We start from the raw sequence: 19534 nt of genomic DNA, 5'->3' as shown, positions 1-19534 counted from the left end.
AAAAATCGTTTCAACCTACCTTATCATCCTCGTGCACGAACGCTGGTGTTTCGTCCGCATCGCCCCGGTACATTGGATTTGTAAGCATTATTTCAACGTTATCAGTGAGACGCGCATGAGAAAACGGTTGAGATATGCGATGTTTTCTGAAAGGTATTATGATAATCTTAAAGATTTCTATGCAAAAATGATAACATACAAAGTAAATAAGAAAGCCCCAAAAACAGGGTAACTCGTTAACAGACTTTGTTAGAATCGGTTGAGGTGATCATTGCAGTAGTGCGAGTTTAAGCCCCTCTCCCGGGAGAAAAGGCTTTGAAGATATTTACTATAAACTAATCAGACTCCAACGGGCTTAGAATATACCTCCGGCAGGTATGCCTGTCGTAAGAGGCGACTTAAATACCCAAATAATTCAAGGGGTTGTGTACCGCAACCCTTTCAAGGTGTTGGCAGCGCAATATATAGCTTCTTCAACCCAATTATCAACCTCACCTACACGTGGCGAAACCCGTTTCTTTAGCAGCCGAGGATCCGGCTATCACATAGAACTACATATATGGAAATAGGGGTTGGGGAGGTGGGATGGCTTTCAATGTGGTCATATTAAATCGTTCTCGAGATGAGATGGTTGGGCTTGCACCGTAAAAGATCTTGTTACCGGAACGTACGTAATCTATGTTCGGCAAAGGACCATCAACATCGATAACACTCCCCGAGACCTTCGGGTAGTTCCAACAACAACAACAAACTAATCAGCTTCTCCACGTCCTTTTGGTTCTGAGAGTTAGGCAGAAGATGTGTGACGAATAAATTGTTTTTTTTTTTCTCATCCTGCAAAGGCAGACGTCACGACAAAACAAGTCTCATAGGACACCCTTTCACCTGTACTCTTAAGATAACTAAGCTGACGGCCTGTTGAAGATTAGGTTAGCTTGATCTGTTTCCATATTACCAGTTACCAAAACTTTCCGATCAAATTGAAAAACCCTATCAAAAACCAATACTAGAAGCTTTCTAGGACTTGGCCTACTTGCTGCGATGTAATACCTCGAGACTTCTCCTTGCGAAGGCAAAACACGAGCACGAAAAAATAAAAATATGCACGAGGGGAATTGGAATTGAGGCTCGGCCTTAATCTCCTTATTATTTTTTAGGGTACTTTTTCGTAAGCCAGTCCACCATACAATGACTCCATAGGTTAGGATATGGTTTACAATCGTTGTATATTCCCGATTGAAGAGGGTGGTCTGTAGGCCATACTCCATTATTATTTTAAATGCATAAAGTGCCGTTGACGCTTTGTTCACTCTTTCCTGAACGTTGAACTTCCAGTAGAAATTACCATCTAGAATAGGTAGTATAGTACTAAACCTACTTTACGATTACCTGACTATTAACACACAGTTCGTAACTACAAATACCAACTGGCAGGGTTAAATGCTCGAATAAACTTTATGAGATACCAACGAAGATCAGGCAACTGCATGATATCATTTTATATTTAACTCGAGTTTAAAAAAAACCATGTTGGACGAAAAATTACGAAACCAACTACCCTTATACTCTCCCTAAACCAACGTCAATAGATACAACCTTACCCCGCCGGAGCAACAAATATTTTGGACTGTGATCAAAACCTTATACTATACGCTAAAACACTGTCTAACAGCGGGATCTTTACCGCATCGTGCCTTGAGCCCAATTCATTTATTTTATGTTAGCAGTTACTTACTTGAGGAAATAAACAGCACCACCGAATAGTGTCAGCAATAATATAGCAATCGCCAACATCACAACTAATACAGAGAGCACATTCGCTGCGCGTTCCTGTCCTTGTTGACGCTCGATATTCAAATTATCCGCGCTTTCAGCTAAACATGGCGTAATCCTACCGTTCGAGCAACTGTAAGAAATTTTAAGAAAATTGTATCACTACTACAACATCTCTTATTGCACTCATATGCCCGTTATACTTACAGGCATTCATTGATTGAGCTGCCTGTGCGGCAAACACCACAGCTGCTAATACATTTCGGTGGCATATTACATGCATCACCCTCCCATTCGCCAATGCAGCTGCAATGTGGCACTGTATAAGCATCCAAATGGCAAACGCCGCTATTTTTGCAAAAGCCAACACAGGGGTTATCCTCAGCCACTGGACGCTAAATGGACAAACAAAATTGCGGTTGAGAACATGTGCTTATAGATTAGTATGCGTGTAAGTATATTTTTCTCTAACCTCACAAAATTCACCATTCCACTGATCGGTACAGTTGCACATAGCAATGCCCTTGATAACGTGACAAGTACCGCTATTCTGGCATATAATACCGGTACAAGGATTACGTGATGGTAACTCAGATTCATCGCAGACTAAATAATAACAAGTAATCAATATCAATTTTTAGAATCACGCAAAAATTTAAGCTAGTTTTTGTATTAACTCACAGTGCGGTGGTGTCGCCGTTTTACACAAGTCGGTTTCGCAGCGCTCTCCCTCGAAGCGCTCACCACAAGAGCATGTCAAATGTTGTGCCTTTTCTAAGCATACGCCGCCATTAAAACAAAATGTTTGACATGAATCCGATTCGCATTGTTCGCCATAGAAGCCATGCGGGCATTGACATTGTGGACCGCCTTTGGTGCCTATACTGCAAACTCCTTGATTCTTACAAAAACCATCGCATACATTTACCTCACAACGTTTACCAGTGAAGCTGATGCATGAAAAAAAAAAAAATCGATTAAATTAAATAATGTTTATGCCAAATATGTGCTTGCTCGAATCTTACCCATCAGGACACTCGCATTGTGTGGTGCCTTTTAAAGTTTGACGACAAATGCCACCATTAGCGCAAGTTAAATTCACGCAATGCTCACATTGTTCACCCACATACAATTCCGGGCATGTGCACTTCATACCTTCGTCTGTGATCAGGCAAGAGCCACCATTATGACAGCGACTTTGGCATTCCGGTACAGAGGTTTCACAGCGTGGTCCAGACCAACCAGGTGTGCAGCTGCATTTCAATGGTGGCGCATCGCCGCTACCGGGTATTTGAGGCGCAACCGTGCACAATCCATAATTCAAACAATATCCAGAGCAACGCGAATGCTCACATAGCTCCCCCTCGAATTGTGGTTGACATATGCACTTGGGTACATGATCGATTACCTTGCAGGTGCCTAGATTACATTTTAATGGACAATAGTCTGGTACCTCGGTATGCGCTTTACACTCGTCATCGACCATAATGAGATCACTGGGACATTTGCAGGAGAAACCATTGCGTGCTTCAGATGAAAGAATGCACATAGCACGTTTCGGTTTGCATGGATCTTTGGCGCAAGGATTTGTTACTAATAGCAGATGAGAAGTAAAAAAGTTATAAGTAAACCTTTGAACTCGTTCGGCAAACTAAACAATACTCACTATTACGATTTTGTTTGAGTACATGTAAAATGCCAATATCAGATGAACGATAGCCTTTGAGTAAATAAGTACCATTGTCCACACCGAATTTGTTCATTTTAATAATGCTTTGATCGTACAATTTAATATACAAATAATCCTCGAAAACATCAATTTTTTGTGGTTTTTCTGTTGAAATCATACTCTTAATTTTTTCAAAACTAACAGTAGTAATCTTCAATTTCACTCACCTTTGTTGGAAAAACGACGCACCACATTACGATCTTTGCCATTCAAACGACATGTTTCGATCGTGCCTTTACGGTAATCAGCCCAATACAAACGTCCGGTTGGATAATCGATTGACAAACTAATGGGCCAGCCAACATCGCGTTCAACTAAGCTTTTTTTGTTGGTACCATCGAGTGACGCAACCAAAATACCATTTTCCAATGTTGACCAAATCATAATACGTGATTCGGGCTCGAGTACAATATCGGTTGGATTCATACCGGTTGATGCCAATGAAACGAACTTCTTGCCATCGATGGTGGTGGCGATGATTTGATTGTGTCGCGAATCTATTATATATACCATTTGTGTAACCCAATCAACAGCTAATGATTTAGGATCATTCAGATCGGGGATCTATATAGAAGATACATACATACATATTTTCAATTAAATTCAAAGACTGTTAGCAAATCACAAGTCAAATAGTTAGTAGGGCAATTCACAAGTGTGTCATATTATTTGTAATAAATTAAGTTTAAAGCTGTTTCCATGGTTTCCAGTATAAAATTTCATTGAAACAAAACACATACAGCGAATATAAGAACTTGTGGATTGCCTTAGTATTTAATAAATCTAAGGCAGAGTATAAGATCGTCTTAGCTTGGCTGCCCCTTCGAGAGTGTACTCTCACGACAATTGACTGGAGAACGCCCTATCCCTTTTAAAACGCTAAATCTCCACATATATATAATCGAGTACAAAATAGTGATTACTAAGATTTGCTGAGTTTATAAATTATTTTCTTCTTTTTTTATTTTTGTTAGTTTTTAGAAAACTTTAATAAATGGTGCAACGAAGACGAAGGCCCGTATTACATTTTACGATCCGTGATCCAAACTAATTTTTTAAATCACAATCCCTTTGAAATGGTGGATTGGATTAGGTACATATGTGAACTTACGACAAATAGTAATCGTTAGATCCAGAACGTATTATAACTTTTAGAACTATTTTGACAGTTGAAAAGTTATCGTGAAAATGGTTTTCAGTCACTGATCGTAAAACGCAATACGGGCCCATGTAAACAAATTTCAAAATGTTTTTCGAGTTGCAAAATGAGAGAAGTGTCACCCAGTATTTAATACATTAAGTCCAACAAAATATACATTTGATGTCTCTTAAAATTGGCACTAAGTCTAGAAATGTTATTCCGATCAGTATTTAGGTTTGTTGTACAAGAAAATTGCTGTGGCTACAATTGAAATATGGTCCTTCCTATTCTACTTATTATTCTCATAACCTTCCACTTCTTCACTATCTTCCTATACCTCTCCTTTCATTCCTTCTACCTTTTACCGAAATCAACCATTTCACGTCCACTCTTACCCCCCACTACTCTCACTCCCACTTTCACTTTTACTACCACCCCCACTCCTACTTCCACACTCACTTGCACTCCCAATGAAACTTATATTGACTGTATCTTAGACATACCAAATGGTCACATGAAACAAGTGGCGCACCAAAGGGGGGAGGAGGGGACGGGCCGCACCGGGTGTCACCTTTTTTGAGGTGACACCCACCCGGTCTCTCAATTTTAAGAACAACGTACAAACAAACAAAAAATCGCTAGCAGAAAAATTTCTTTTTCTAGGCTTCCTCCACTTGCACTAGCTCAGCGCTATGTATAATTCGGGGATTCCCGCAAAAGAGTCTGACGTTGTCGTGGGGGATTCCCCGTCACATACTCGTGATCTTTAACGTCTCAGTTGCAACATTTCTCGTTTGTTTCGTGAAGTGTGTGTGTGTGTGTTTTTTTTTTTTTAAGTTTATTATAGAATGGGAATTTACAGAATCTCTTCCTAATCTTATGATTGCATTGAAATTGTTCATGAATCATGACGGTTTTCGTGTCTGCAGCTTCATGTGAGAGAAGTTTCAGTAAATTAAAATTAATAAAAAAAACTATTTGCGGGCAACAATGACCCAATCGCGGCTTAGCAATCTTGGTATATTAGCCATCGGATACGAGGCAAAGCAAAATATAAAATTCGATGAAGTAATTGCTGAGTTTAAATGATCCATGACCTTTATCATACACAATTTATTGCTTTTTACTTTCGATGGGTTGACACTACCAACTTTCGCACCGGGTGCCACCCAAGGTAGCTACGCCACTGCATGAAACGCCCTTCAGAAATTTTTTGTTTTTAAATAATTGCGAATACAAAGAGATTTCAAACATGTAATTTGTCGGACAATTGAGCTGCAAACTAAATACTGAAAAAGGGTCCTAAAATTTTAAATGAATATTTGGATATTTTTACGTTTAGTTTTGAAAGGATCACGGATTTCCTACTTTTTCGAAAATATTTTCGAACATTTTTACAAGGCTTTGTTATATGTAGATATTTTCTTTAATTGACACAATTTTTCTTAAAATTCTGTTGCTATCATTTTACACGCAGACGTAGGTATATAATACATTTCCAACTACTGAAGCGCATTTGAACAAATTTGCTTTATCAAATGTACTTGAACTAAATTCCCTTTTTCAGCGGCTACTAAAATAAGACGACATCTCAGCCACAAAACGAAATTTTGCACATACATTAAATGCTGTCAATTCCTTTAAATCTCTGCGCATGCGCCCACTCGTCTCAGTATGCGGTGTAGCAATTTTCATCGTATGCACTTTGCCGTGATGTGAATCGATCCAGAAGAGTAGCGTATCCTTTGGGCGAATGAGTATATCGAAAACATCAATTTTCAAGCTATCCGTTTGGAAAAATCCGACCACCGTGGTGCCCTCTTGTTTAGCAGGTAAAATAAAACGAAACTCCTGCTCAGAAGCTAATAAAAGAATTTGATCGGGACCTTTTTGAAGGAAATACAAAAAAAAACCATTTAAAAAAAAAACTAAAAAGTAATTTTTCTACAACTTCTTACCAGAAGCTAAACAAGTGTCGTTCTTTTTCGGTCCCTTGTGATAGCCCTCTGTGCATTTGCAATTATAATGTCCTGCCTTCTTTTCAATACAAATTTGTGAGCATGTGCCAAAACCACAAACGGGCGGCTGACAATTCATCTCATCTGACCCATCTATACAATTGTATTGGCCATCACAGCGGAAAGTTTTCGATATGCAATCATCGTTTTCGCACTGGAATTGATCGTGTCGACACTTTGGTAGCGCAGCACAAACCTCATCCGATTCATCTTCTTGATTCTCACAATCGTTGACGCCATCACAAAGCGCTGATTTGCGTATACATTTCAAATTTGAACATCTACAATTTTAAGTACTAAGCATTTTTGCATCAAAGAATTAAAATTTCACATTGAACTTACTTGAATGCATTTGCATGACAGTGTTCGTGCGCACAAGTTGCAATACTTTCATCACTACCATCGGTGCAATCATCCCAACCATCGCACTTCCATCTAGACATTATGCACTTGCCATTTGCGCATGTGAAGTAATTAGCTGGACAAGTACAGTTCACCTCATCCGAACCATCCGGACAATCGTCATCGCCATCGCATTGATATTGTCTGTGATACAACACAAACAAAGCAAGAATTAAATATTTTCCCTCTTCACCTCTACACTTAATACTTACTTATTGATGCAAGTATTAAAAGCTGCACATTTGAATTGATTCGCTTTGCACGTTATATTGCAATTGATCTCATCGCTACTGTCGTCGCAGTGTATCTCGCCATCACAGCGATAATCATGCTTAATACACTTGCCTGTGCCACAACGGAACTCGCTCTCCGAACAATTGCGCATCTGACAATTCAGCTCATCGCTACCATCACCACAGTCATTCTCATAATCACAACGCCAACGCCCTGGTATACACTTGGAGTTATTGCACTTAAAGTAAGTTGGATCACAGCTCTCCTTCAATGAACGGCATGTAGGTGGCTCATCTTCGCCATTCGGACAGTCGTTTTCGCCATCGCAACGCCAAGCCATTGGTATGCAACGTCCAGAATTGCATCTAAAAAACGAAATAATAAAGGGAAATTATTCATTACGCTTTATAGCACTCCGCTGGGCCAAACTAATTTTTTTGGAGCGATCGCGCCATAAGCAATTTCAAATTTTTCGATGTTAGCCCTCAAAACAACAACTACAAAACATAGAGTTGGCTTGCGAAATCGACTTCGGAGCCTTCCAAATATACATACATATTTTGTAATTACCGTAGATATATACACAATTTAAAAACCAAAAATGTAGGCGTGTTTTGCTTTCCTTTTCTTTTCCTTTTCTTTTCCTTTTTTGCCTCAATACGCAGATTTTCAAAAAAATAGAAATCGATGTATTAACATGTATTCTCGTACATTTTGATGGGTTGAATTCGAATCTGTTATCAGAAGTGAGCTAGCGAAACGCGGTGCAGCCCTAACTTCAACAAACGCTCAATCACCACAACACTTTCTCTGTTTTTTTAGGATAGGGCTGAACCCTGGAACAAAACTTGGCGGTTCTGGTGATGCCAGACATATATTCCCATGTATTTTGATGCGTTGAGTCTGAATCCGCTATCCAAATCATTCTATCTGGCCGCAAATCGGGCCTACCTCCAAAAAATGCTTAAACCGTGAATTTTGTAATTTTTAAGGTTAGGGCCGACCGGCGACCGAACAGACAAATTCGAAGTTCCAGCTTCAAAAAGCACGAGAATACATTTGTAGATCCGCCAAGTTTTTTTGGTGTTTGTTGCTGTGCCCAGATATCTATGATGCTACCCAGCCCCACATTGAATTGGAAAATATATATTGGAAAGGCCCAAATTTCAAGCTTCGTAAGTCAATAACTATGTTTTGTAGGCCATCTTCGAAAAATGGAGAAATTACTTTTTGCTTATGGCCTGATCTCTGCAAAATATATTACGTTGATCCAATACTCAGAAAAAATTGCTTTCACTTACTGAAAATCGCTTGGTTGACAAGTCACTAAATCGCAGCCTTCCTCATCCGATTTGTCGGGACAATCAATATCACCATCGCAAACCCACACATAAGGCATACAACGATTGTTGCCGCACTGGAATTGTTCCTTATTACAAACAAGTGGCGTGCAACCGGCTTCATCTTCACCATTTGGACAATCAGCGACACCATCGCACTTCTTGCCATTGCTAATACAGAAAGCGCTCGTATTTGTTGAAGCTTCACATTTCATGTGATTTTCGAAGCAAGTGAATTTTTCGCAATTACGCTCGTCAGAATTATCGCCACAATTATTGACGTTATCGCATATAGCCGATGGATAAATACATTTCTTATTATCGCATTGGTATTGTCCAGGTTCACAATGAAAAGTGGGACAAGTGGCGGGTTCATCGCTACCATCACCACAATCATCCTGTGTGTCACACTTCCAATAAAATGGTATGCATTTATATGTATTGGCGCATTCGAAATGTGCGGCCGTGCAATTAGCATGACATGATTTGCCATCTTTGTCCAACAAAAAGTTATTCGGACAAACGCATTTGTAGTACGGTGCTTCTGGCGAGAGTAGACAAAGCGTGCTGCAGCCTGCTGTTAAGCAAGGATTAGGTGTTGACGGTTGTTGTTGTCTATATGGATGGTATACACGTAAATCCATTGGGCGATGTATTATTGTAACGAGTGTTGAACAATTTAGTCCATTATATTTGTTGCAATATTCAATTGACTTTGTTTCCCAATCAGACCAATATATTTTATCCTCCCATACGGCTATAGCGAAAATGTGATGCAAGTTCAGTTGCGGATTTATGCTACGCGCTAGCAGTAGTCTAATATTTTTGCCATCTAAATCCGAAACTGAAATGGTATCTTCACGTGCATCACCCCAAAAGAGTTCATTCGTTTCAAAAGAAATTGTTAACGCATTAGGCCAACCCAAATTGTCGCGCACAATAACTTGTGGATTGGAGCCATCCATGCCTGCCTTGCCAATATGAGGATTATCGCCCCAATCTGACCAAAATATATGCCGATTGAAAGGATCCAATGCAATGCCACGTGGTTCGCGTAAGTTCTCGTTAATTAATACACGCCGATATTTGCCATCCAATTTTGAGACCTCAATTGTGTCCAAACCTTTGTCGCACCAATACAAATTCTTACCCACCCAATCTACAGCCAAACCATCTGGATTTTTGACCAACGCTTGATGTAATGTTGTAGTTTTGTTTTCAGCAGGACAATAGCGTTTTATCATGCCCACCGTTGATGTGACATCTGACCAATACAAGCATTTCGTATCCCAATCATAATCCAACGCAACAACATTCGACAGCTGATGTATGAGTATGGAGCCATTGCCGCGCATATCAACTTGTCTGATGTAATAACGATTAGCGAAAATAAACTTAACAGTCTCATTACTGGTTGCCTTGCAGGTATTATGATCCATCAACTCATAACCCTTACCACAAAGGCATTTATACGAACCGTATGTATTAACACAAATCTGTGAGCAAGGATGCATTTCATGACACTCATCGATATCTTCACAAAGATGATGATTGGAAGCAAGCAACTTATAGCCAGGATTGCATTGACACTCAAAACCGATTACTTTATCAATGCAAGTGTGTTCACACATATCAGGTATGATGCATTCATTTACATTGCAGAGCTCTTCATCTGTAAAATCTGCACAATCATTACGTCCATCACATAGTAAATCGGTTGATATGCAAGCACCATTTTTACAGCGGAAATCATCTATACCCTGACACAGCTTGTGTGAAAATGCACATAGGTGTGCTGCTTCATCAGAGCCATCAACACAATCTGGCTTGGTATCACATGTTAGATTCTTTGCTATACATTGCATATCATTACATTGAAATTCTTTCTCAGCATCGCATACTTGCGTTTGTGTGTATGGTTCACAATTTTCATATTCATCATCACCACCCGCACAATCATAATCACCATCACAAACATAATGTCGATCCAAGCACACACCATTCGAACATAGAAAAGATGGTGGCAAGCATTCGAGTTCATGTGGTACCGATGCGGCTGCACAAAGCTTGCCTTCATCCTCTCTACCTGGCGCTGGACAATCATTTTCACCATCACAAACCCATTTTTGTGGTATGCAACGTCCTGATGATTTACATTGAAAGAAATTCGGTCGACACACTCTATTCGGACAATGTGCGCCCTCATCTGAGCTATCTTCACAATCGGGTTTACCATCACATTGCCAACTGCTTGGTATACAAGTACTATTATCACATTGGAATTCATTTTTACGACATTCTCTGCGACAGCCTATCTCATCGGCACTCAATGAGCCCACCACATCTTTGCAATCGTTCTCGCCATCACAATGCCAACGCTCATAGATACAACGTCCATCCGGGCATTGAAACTTGTCCGGCTCACATCTTTCTTTTGGCATATTTTCACAATTCAATTCATCGCTACCATCCGGACAATCATTATCACCATCACAGCGCCAAGATGGCATAAAGCAACCGCTCGAATTAACACAATGTTCGAACATCACATCACCGCTCGGGCAGTCGCGTGGCGGACAATGTTTCTCATCACTAAAATCTTTGCAATCACGCACATTATCACAAACGAATTGCATAGATATACATTCACCACTATTACAACGAAACTTGTCGGCCTCACATTTGCATACCAACTCAGATTCGTCGGAGCCATCGCCACATTGGTGTTTATCATCGCATGTTTGATTTTGTGGTATACAACGATGATTGTTGCACATAAAGAAATGCGTTGGGCATTCGCGTATAATACAATAGCTACGCTGCTCATCGGAGCCATCCAAGCAATGTGTGATATTATCACAAGTCAACTCCAATGGTATGCATTCGCCGGACACGCAAGAGAATTGATCTTTGTCACAGTTGGCATTCGGTCTTAACAAACAACGACGTCCATCTGCCGCCAATGTGCCTCTTGTACATTGGCAAATTGCTGTGCCATTCTTATTTAACATGCAAACATCTTCACAACCGCCATTCAAGATTTTGCATTGATTCGAATCACAATTGATGGTTGTATTTTGTACAGCAACAATACCCATTGGGCGGTCGATATTCTCACGTAACAATACCACATACGCACCCGAGTACTTACTCGCACGCACTACAGCATGTAAAGCCCAATCGGTCCAGAAGAGCAAATCTCCATAGACAGCCATAGAAAAGGCATGTTTTGGTGTGGAATGCGCTAACACTGTACGATGTGAGCCATCATAGTCGGCGCGCTCGATTTTATCTAGACGCGCATCAGCCCAATACAGTTTACGTTCTTCGAAATCCAAAGTGAGCGCGTTAGGTATTTTGACATCCGTACGTATAATAGATTCAACGCCATAACCAGTGACGTAAGCGCGTTGTATCGATGGCGTCTCTTCATTCCAATTCGTCCAATAAATCATACCCATGCAAGGTTCCACCGCGATACCTCTTGGTTTATCATTGGAGTTAAGCATCAGCACACGTTTCACAAATTGCGTGTTGTTGTCTGCATTTTCGTTCAAATGCAACAATTCAAGACTACGTATCGAAGCATCATTATTCGAAGTCCAAAATAGCATTTTATTAACAATATCATAAGTGAGTCCTTCTACACGTCCCTGATGATTCACCAACACCTGATTGCGACTACCATTGAATTGTACTGAATTAATTGTGCTCATTTGTACATCCGAATAGAATATCAAACTATTCTCATAATCGTAACTCAAAGCGATTACATTGCGCATAAAAGTTGTATTATGTATAGCATGTATCGGCCCATTTTTGTTCATATGATCTGTCATGTGTATGCTTTCGATGGTGCTGCGGTAGGAGAATAACAAAAAGTTATCATAAGGCTCGCAACTGCTGCCATCCGCTGCCAGACGGCTGTGTGAGCAAGCGCATATCGCACTGGTGCCATTGAATAAACAAAGATGCTCGCAACCGCCATTATTTTCCACGCATAAGTTTGTACCCTTCTGTACGCGGTTTGAAAAGATTTTCAAATCTTTTAAAGCATTATTTTCTGATTTGAGCAACTCTCTACAATCGGATAGATTTGAAATGGGCGCAACTTTTATGCTACCCTTGTTGTTATTGTTATCTGCCCAATAAAGATAATCATCTAACTTAGCTAATGCCACTGGATTTTCAAGACTGTGATTAAGTAATAGCGTCTTCAAGTTACCATCATAATCTACTTTCATAATAGTTTTTGCGCCACTATCACACCAATAAACTTTTGTTGCATCTGTGTCCAAAATAAGATTGCTTACAGTGCCCGTTTGATTAGCTAATATAAACGTTTGGCTGCCATCTAAGCCAGTGCGTCCTATAATGCCATTACCCACATAGAAGAGTAAACCCTGTACCGGATCCACGGCGAGCGCTTTTGGTGATTCAACATTTGAGGCAACCACATGACGATGTGAGCCATCTAAACGCGCAACTTCAATGAGATTTCGTTTCATATCGCTCCAATAAATATTACGCGCTATCCAATCCACAGCAATGCCACCCAACCAATCTTGTTGTTTGGGATCAGTGGTCTCCATAACTGGTAATATGTCCAAGCGTTGTGTGCCATCGCGTTTGATACGCGAAATTGTGCCGCGCTCACTATCACCCCAAAACAAATAATCGTCTGCGGCAAGGTAGTCGATGTAAGTGGCTAGCGAAATCCGTGAAATGGGTGCGAGTGCCTGTTCGGAATAAAGAAACACAAAAAAATATTAGAGAAAACAATGTCTTCTCTATCTTGTTTTCAATGCTAAATATCTTTTGCTGACCGGAACCGCTTTCTCAGCCAAATTTTGGAAAATCTGACAAAATTTTCTCACATTTGTCTAAAATCGCCTTTAATGAAGTCTACCTAAAGATAATGGCGCATATTCATAGTCGAAATAAAATAGGTTTTAAATTTAGTTGCAGCTTTTTTGACAGATAGCTCATAGAAAATTATGTCAAAAAGCTGCAACTAAATTTAAAACCTATTTTATTTTGTCTATGATTATGCGCCAATATGTTTTTTTTTACATTATGTGGTAAATTTATATTCGCTTCTGTGAAAATATGGCTCCATACTTCTGAAAACAAATCCAAAATGATCTCGAAACAACTAACTAACTATCCTTGAATTAACCCAAAATATTCCTATCCTGATCCCTAAATGATTCCGAAAAGGTCATGGAGTGTTCCGGAAACAGTCTCCAAAAATATTCTGAAATACTCCCATAGCCGCTTAAATTGTTCACAGCCATTAAGTAAGTCCCGAAATGATTCTGAAACGGTACTGGAATGATCCCGAAACAGCTCCGAAAACCATCTTTAAACGGTCCTGAAATTATCCTGAAATAGTACCGCACTGATCCCGTAAATAATCCCAAACTGTTCTGGAATGTTCCCGAAATAGTCTCAAAATTAATCACTTGATGAAATGATCCTGCAGTGATACCAAAACAGTGCCGAAATGATTCCGAAACCAATCCCCAAGTTATCACATAGTAGTCCCGAAACTATCTGGAAATATGTCCAAAATTTCTACAATACGATACAAAAAACAATCTGGAAATGATCACGAAATAACACTGTAGTGATCACGAAATAGTTCCGAAAGGCTTCTCCAAGAATCCCGAAACTACCCGAAAGTGATCCCGAACCCAATCGCGAAATTATTTTTGACTTTTATAATAAAAGGTTTTAAAAGTTTTTTTTTTTTACTTTTTTCAAAAATGTGCGCTCACTTACCGGCTTTTCTTCTAAAATTTCCTCCGCATTGCTCGGATCCTGCAATTCAATACCCTTGAGTTCATGATTGGAGTAGAAAATAAATTCAGATTTTCCCACACATCGGCTAGTATTTGTACTGAGTATATCATAACCGATGGCGCAACGGCACCTGTGCTCCGTAGCTGATATGGCCAAGCAAAGATGATCGCAACCACCGCGCTGCACGCCGGCGCATGTGTTGGTGCCAGTCTGTGCCTCCGAGTAAAACATTTTCAGCGATTGCACACTTTCTGCAAATGCAAAGAAAGAAATAAGCTTTAAGATCCGATTTCACAGAAATACACTGCACTGAAAATACTTACTTGTATTCTTGCGCAAATTGTTCATATTCTGACATGAATCCTTTTCACAGCTCATAATAACACTTTGTATATTTTCTGGGAAATAAATAGAACCATTGTAGACCGTCACCGAACTTATGGTCATGACATCACTTGATGGCAAAGTTTCCACGACACTCTTTTGCACAATATCGTAGTACGCTATACCAGAATTATCATAGACATAATATAAGCGTTCCGAATCAAAATCCATTGTTAAACTCAGCAAGGTTTTGTTGTGTTGAAAAATAATGCTACGATCTGAGCCATCCAGGTTGCTTTGCTCAATCAGCCACAATTTTGAATCGCGCTCTGAGTGTATCCAATACATTTTACCACTGAAAATATCCGAAGTAAATCAATTCCGTTAGTAACTTAAAAATAATGTTTTCATAAGTCGAGGATTGAAACCAACATCGAAAACGTGTTAGGGTTAAGCTTTCAAAACAGAAATGGGAACAAATATTTTTAAATTTAGTTGTAGATAAAAGCTGCAACTACAGTGCATGCAAACATTAGTATATTTTCCTCTCTCGGATACCCACGTTAAGCTAATTTTGAAAGGATGTCTGCAACCTCATGGATCTGATATCTTGGTTGGCTGTTTGCTAAGCCGGGTGGAAGTAGTAACTAAACCAAAAGGCGTATGACATCGCGTATGCAGGAAGTTGGATATATAGGAGTTAAAACTCTTACAGCAATGGTTGGAACGAGGTAAATCGGTCGTGCCTCTTCAAAGGAACCCATCGCCTTTGGCTGAATATTGTTGTTGTTGTTGTTGTTGTTGTATCTGCGAAATAACTCTCCACAGGTTAAGGTGAGGGTTGCGATCTTGGGTGTTTTTTGTTGGACATTAATCTGGCATGCTCCCATACTGGCAACTTCTGGCACAAGCTGTACTGCCATATAGAGAATTTTTTTGACCCCTCGAACCTTCGGGTGTGGGGATTTAGTCGCATTTACGTTAGGCCCCCTTTTTATTTTACAGCAGAGCTTATGTAAATAAAGGTTAAAGAGCTACGAATATTTTACGCGGTAGGCATGCCTGTCGTAAGAGGCGACTTAAAACCACAGACCGCAAAGATTATGGCGTTAAAAATATTTCAAAAGGCAGTTGTGCTAGTTTTAGAAGATGCTAGTATCGGAGAGTACCAGGTTCAATCCAGCAAAGGACCGCCCCATAACCGCAACATGGCCGAAGTCTCCGATGGGTCCGGACTTTATCTTCTCTAGTAGTCTACCAAGGAAACTATGGTTACGCCTTCTGGTAGGGAAATAAGTTTTGGTAGCATCCTGTGGGACTCTTCTTGAGTCTTTCTTAATTTCGGCGTTTCAACATTTAATCGAACAAGCGTCTGCCTGGCATTCAGATAGTTTGGTGTCCGCCTCTTTAGACTTTTGACATGGCTGACTGCCTCAAAAGCTTTTGGCTGGTTGAGTGCCACGAAGAGTGCCTTGCGAAGCGATTGTTGGTTGAGCCCTCAATTTTTCCAAGTATTTATGAAGTTTAGGCGGTTGTGTTGCTACGAATTTTAAGGAAGCCTTTCTGATGATTGCCTAAACTCGGGTGAGTGGTGTAATAAGGAAGAACACTTTCAAGTGTTTTGATTACCGGCGAAAGGAGATATATCAGATGAGGTTTGAGCCGCAGTTATATCTGGGCTTGTTATCATTTCTCAGAACGGTAAAGGTGGACACATTGAATATATATGCTCGGTAGCTATATCCTCTTGCATGCCTATTTATTGCATCAGTACCCGCGACTTTATATCAGACCGCTTAATTTGAACAATGAACCGGGTAATTTGATTTCATTCACGTTTTGTTACTTTTTTTAGGTTCGCAAATAACAATTAGCTCTAAGCTCTTTGTCTGAAATTAGCTGTCGCTATAAAATCACACAGCAAATGAGTCGATCTGGTTTCCTAATCCCGTCCAACATCTACCTATACGTTAACATATTTAATAATTCACGAATCCCTAGCTACTTCCATAAGGATATGTGTGGACTGTCCCTTTTTCCTTCTCTTATTTTATTCGACTTTCAATGGAGCTATAATGCGCCATCGGCTTATGAAATATTCTAAAGAAAATTTTAACTTTATTAACCAAAATAGAGGGTTGTCGGAGAAAGCGAAACAATTTAAAGATCCTTCAGCCCCCGAGTTATTTTTAGTCGGTTTCATCCCTTATAATACATCCAGTAGAAACTTACTTTGCGGGATCCAAAGCGATACTCTCCACCAATTCGAGGTTTCTATGTATTTCTGTGACAAATTCTCCTTTCAAGTTGCTCGCCAATATTTGGCACTTTGTCTTTCCAGTTGAAAAGTACATATTTCGTGCTATCCAATCAATAGCAAAGCCATATGGTTTTTGTATATCGGTATTAATGATAGTGTCGATAAGACCATTTGAAATGCCCGCCGTTTTTATTTCATTCAATTGTATGTCAGACCAATAAATACGGCTATCATCAACGGTAAAGTCAACACGTTGCGGGGCTATCACCTGAAAGATTAAATAAAGTTTTAAGAACACAAAACTTAATTTTATGAAAAAAGTAACAACTGACCTGTGGCGATTGTCGTATAGTTGGTATGGTGTGATGATTTGGTTGCATCAAATCAATACCACGTATCTCGTCGCCCATTATAAAGAGTAGCACCTGCTCATTGGGCACGCAAGTACGTTGATCTGCGGGATCTAAACGCATTATGTGCGGACACTCACACTTGTAACCTTTCTTAAAACTAAAAAAAGAGATACAAGTTAATATATGCACACCTAAGAACTTACAGCACTACTCACGTTAATAAACACAAATGCGAACAACCGCCATTATTCGTGCCGCATGGATTATCCGCCTGCGGCTGCCGACTAGAATGTAGCACCTGTATGCCAAATGGTTGCGTCTGTGTGCGTTGGATTACTTGTATATTTGAACCATTCCACTTGTTTGCGCGTATTACCGACGTTGTACGCCAATCGGTCCAGTAAACATAATTTTCAAAGACAGATATCGCAAACGGATGCGATAATATATCCTCATCACGCACCACCGAATGATGATCAGAGCCATCATATTTAATTGTTGAGATTGAATCCGATTTAGCATCCACCCAGTAGACGCGCTTCTGTGTATAATCCAAGGTTAGACCATTTGGCCAACCAGCTGACACCTGTGATGTAGTTGAGATAGTGCGTCGTTGCTCACCCGCCATAGAACAGCGCTCAATACGCGGAAAATTATCATCCCAATCTGTCCAAAAGAGTAGACCTTCACGTGGATCGAGTGCTATAGCACGTGGACTCTCCATATCGCCAGCTACTAAAGTGCGCCGAAAGCTGCCATTTAATTTTGCCACCTCAATCTGATCCAAATTCGAATCAACCCAATACAAATTCATACCAATCCAATCCACCGCCAAACCCTCAGTCGTCGACAAGCCGGAATGCACGACAGCCTCTACTTTACGTAGACTCTCGCCTACTAAATGTCCGCGATATATTTTATCATCAATCACATCTGTCCAAAATATTTGCACCGACTCATTGCTATACAGAAAATCTAATGCGATCGTATTACGCAGCGATGTATAAAAGTTGCTCACCACCGAATTTTTCAAATTAACGCCACGTATCTCTTGGCGATTCGTGAATATGACATATGGATCATCTACGGCCGTGCTCTTGCAGCTAAAACGATCGTACTCAAGTGCATAACCTTCATGACATTTACACTCGTACACTTTACCGACAGTCTCACAAATCTGCGAACAAGTGTCCCAATGCTCACAAGCATGTTGCATGCTACAGCGACGTCCATTCGGCTGCAAAAACATATGCGGCGGACAGGAACATATAAAACCTTCAGGTGCATTGTGACAATAGTGCGAACACTCATTGGTTTTGTCACACATCTTATCAGCGCAGAGGAATCCTTCATCGGTTGCATCTTCGCAGTCGATATTACCATCGCACAATTGTTTAACGCTAATGCATTTATTCGAAACGGCGCATACACGATCTGGTGGCTCACAAGTAAGCAAAGTTTCATTGAAGTCAACTCTGGAGGGGTGTAGCGAAGTGCAATTGAGTTCGTCAGATTTATCGAAACAGTGCGCGATGCCATCGCAACGCAAAAACTCTGGTATACATTCGAATGGATCGGTGCAACCAAACTCAAATGGACCACACACATGCGCTTCACCCAAATCTATGGGATGATTGTCGCTTTTTGTTTCATTACAATTAGCTTCGTCACTGAAATCGAAACAGTCTTGTATGCCATCGCACATATGTAGCTCACCATAGCAACCGATGGGCACACAGTAATGTTCACCGCGTCCGCATTCAAATTCGCAGCCACGCTCATCGGAATTATCGCTACAAAACAAAAGAGAGATAACAAGAGATATTAATTGGGTAGAGTTATAACAATTTTTTTTCTGGGCTTTCGACAAATTTTCTGGTTTTGAGTCAAACCAATTTTTTTTCGAAGAGATGGAACCCTAAGTACAAAAGTAAGTTCTCGGTTTTTCGATGTTAGCTTCCAAAACATAGACATTGGCTTTCGAGTCGACATTGAACTCTTTTTAATCGATTTTGTTTTTTTTTTTTTTGTATTTAAAAATGTGGGTAATCTAATATATAAAATTCTTTTGTCACGGTTTTAGAGGCTGAACTCCTCCGAATCGGCTTAACCGATTCTCATGAAATTTTGTGAGCATATTAGGTAGGTCTGAGAA

The 19534-nt window shown here is 40.1% G+C and overlaps 1 protein-coding gene across 13 annotated transcripts in view; it reads right to left on the bottom strand.

Annotated features, from left to right (window-relative positions):
* The window catches only part of LRP1 (LDL receptor protein 1), a 336333-nt gene that overhangs the window by 8675 nt on the left and 308124 nt on the right, over positions 1-19534 (bottom strand). For all 13 annotated transcript variants that reach the window (XM_067771116.1, XM_067771119.1, XM_067771108.1 and 10 more), the window contains 18 exons: positions 17595-19172; positions 17359-17536; positions 16999-17294; positions 14766-15121; positions 14422-14693; positions 8599-13376; positions 7276-7662; positions 7004-7207; positions 6602-6942; positions 6264-6529; positions 3670-4066; positions 3440-3607; positions 2799-3366; positions 2455-2723; positions 2246-2379; positions 1981-2168; positions 1736-1906; positions 20-146 (listed from right to left, as the gene is read on the bottom strand). In XM_067771116.1, the coding sequence (XP_067627217.1) occupies positions 20-146; positions 1736-1906; positions 1981-2168; positions 2246-2379; positions 2455-2723; positions 2799-3366; positions 3440-3607; positions 3670-4066; positions 6264-6529; positions 6602-6942; positions 7004-7207; positions 7276-7662; positions 8599-13376; positions 14422-14693; positions 14766-15121; positions 16999-17294; positions 17359-17536; positions 17595-19172 (10678 nt within the window). The remainder of the gene's footprint in view (positions 1-19; positions 147-1735; positions 1907-1980; positions 2169-2245; positions 2380-2454; positions 2724-2798; positions 3367-3439; positions 3608-3669; positions 4067-6263; positions 6530-6601; positions 6943-7003; positions 7208-7275; positions 7663-8598; positions 13377-14421; positions 14694-14765; positions 15122-16998; positions 17295-17358; positions 17537-17594; positions 19173-19534) is intronic.

The sequence above is a fragment of the Eurosta solidaginis genome, chromosome 3 (assembly GCF_040869045.1).
Source record: "Eurosta solidaginis isolate ZX-2024a chromosome 3, ASM4086904v1, whole genome shotgun sequence".
Taxonomy (NCBI): domain Eukaryota; kingdom Metazoa; phylum Arthropoda; class Insecta; order Diptera; family Tephritidae; genus Eurosta; species Eurosta solidaginis.
This window is presented reverse-complemented; position numbering and strand designations above follow the sequence as displayed.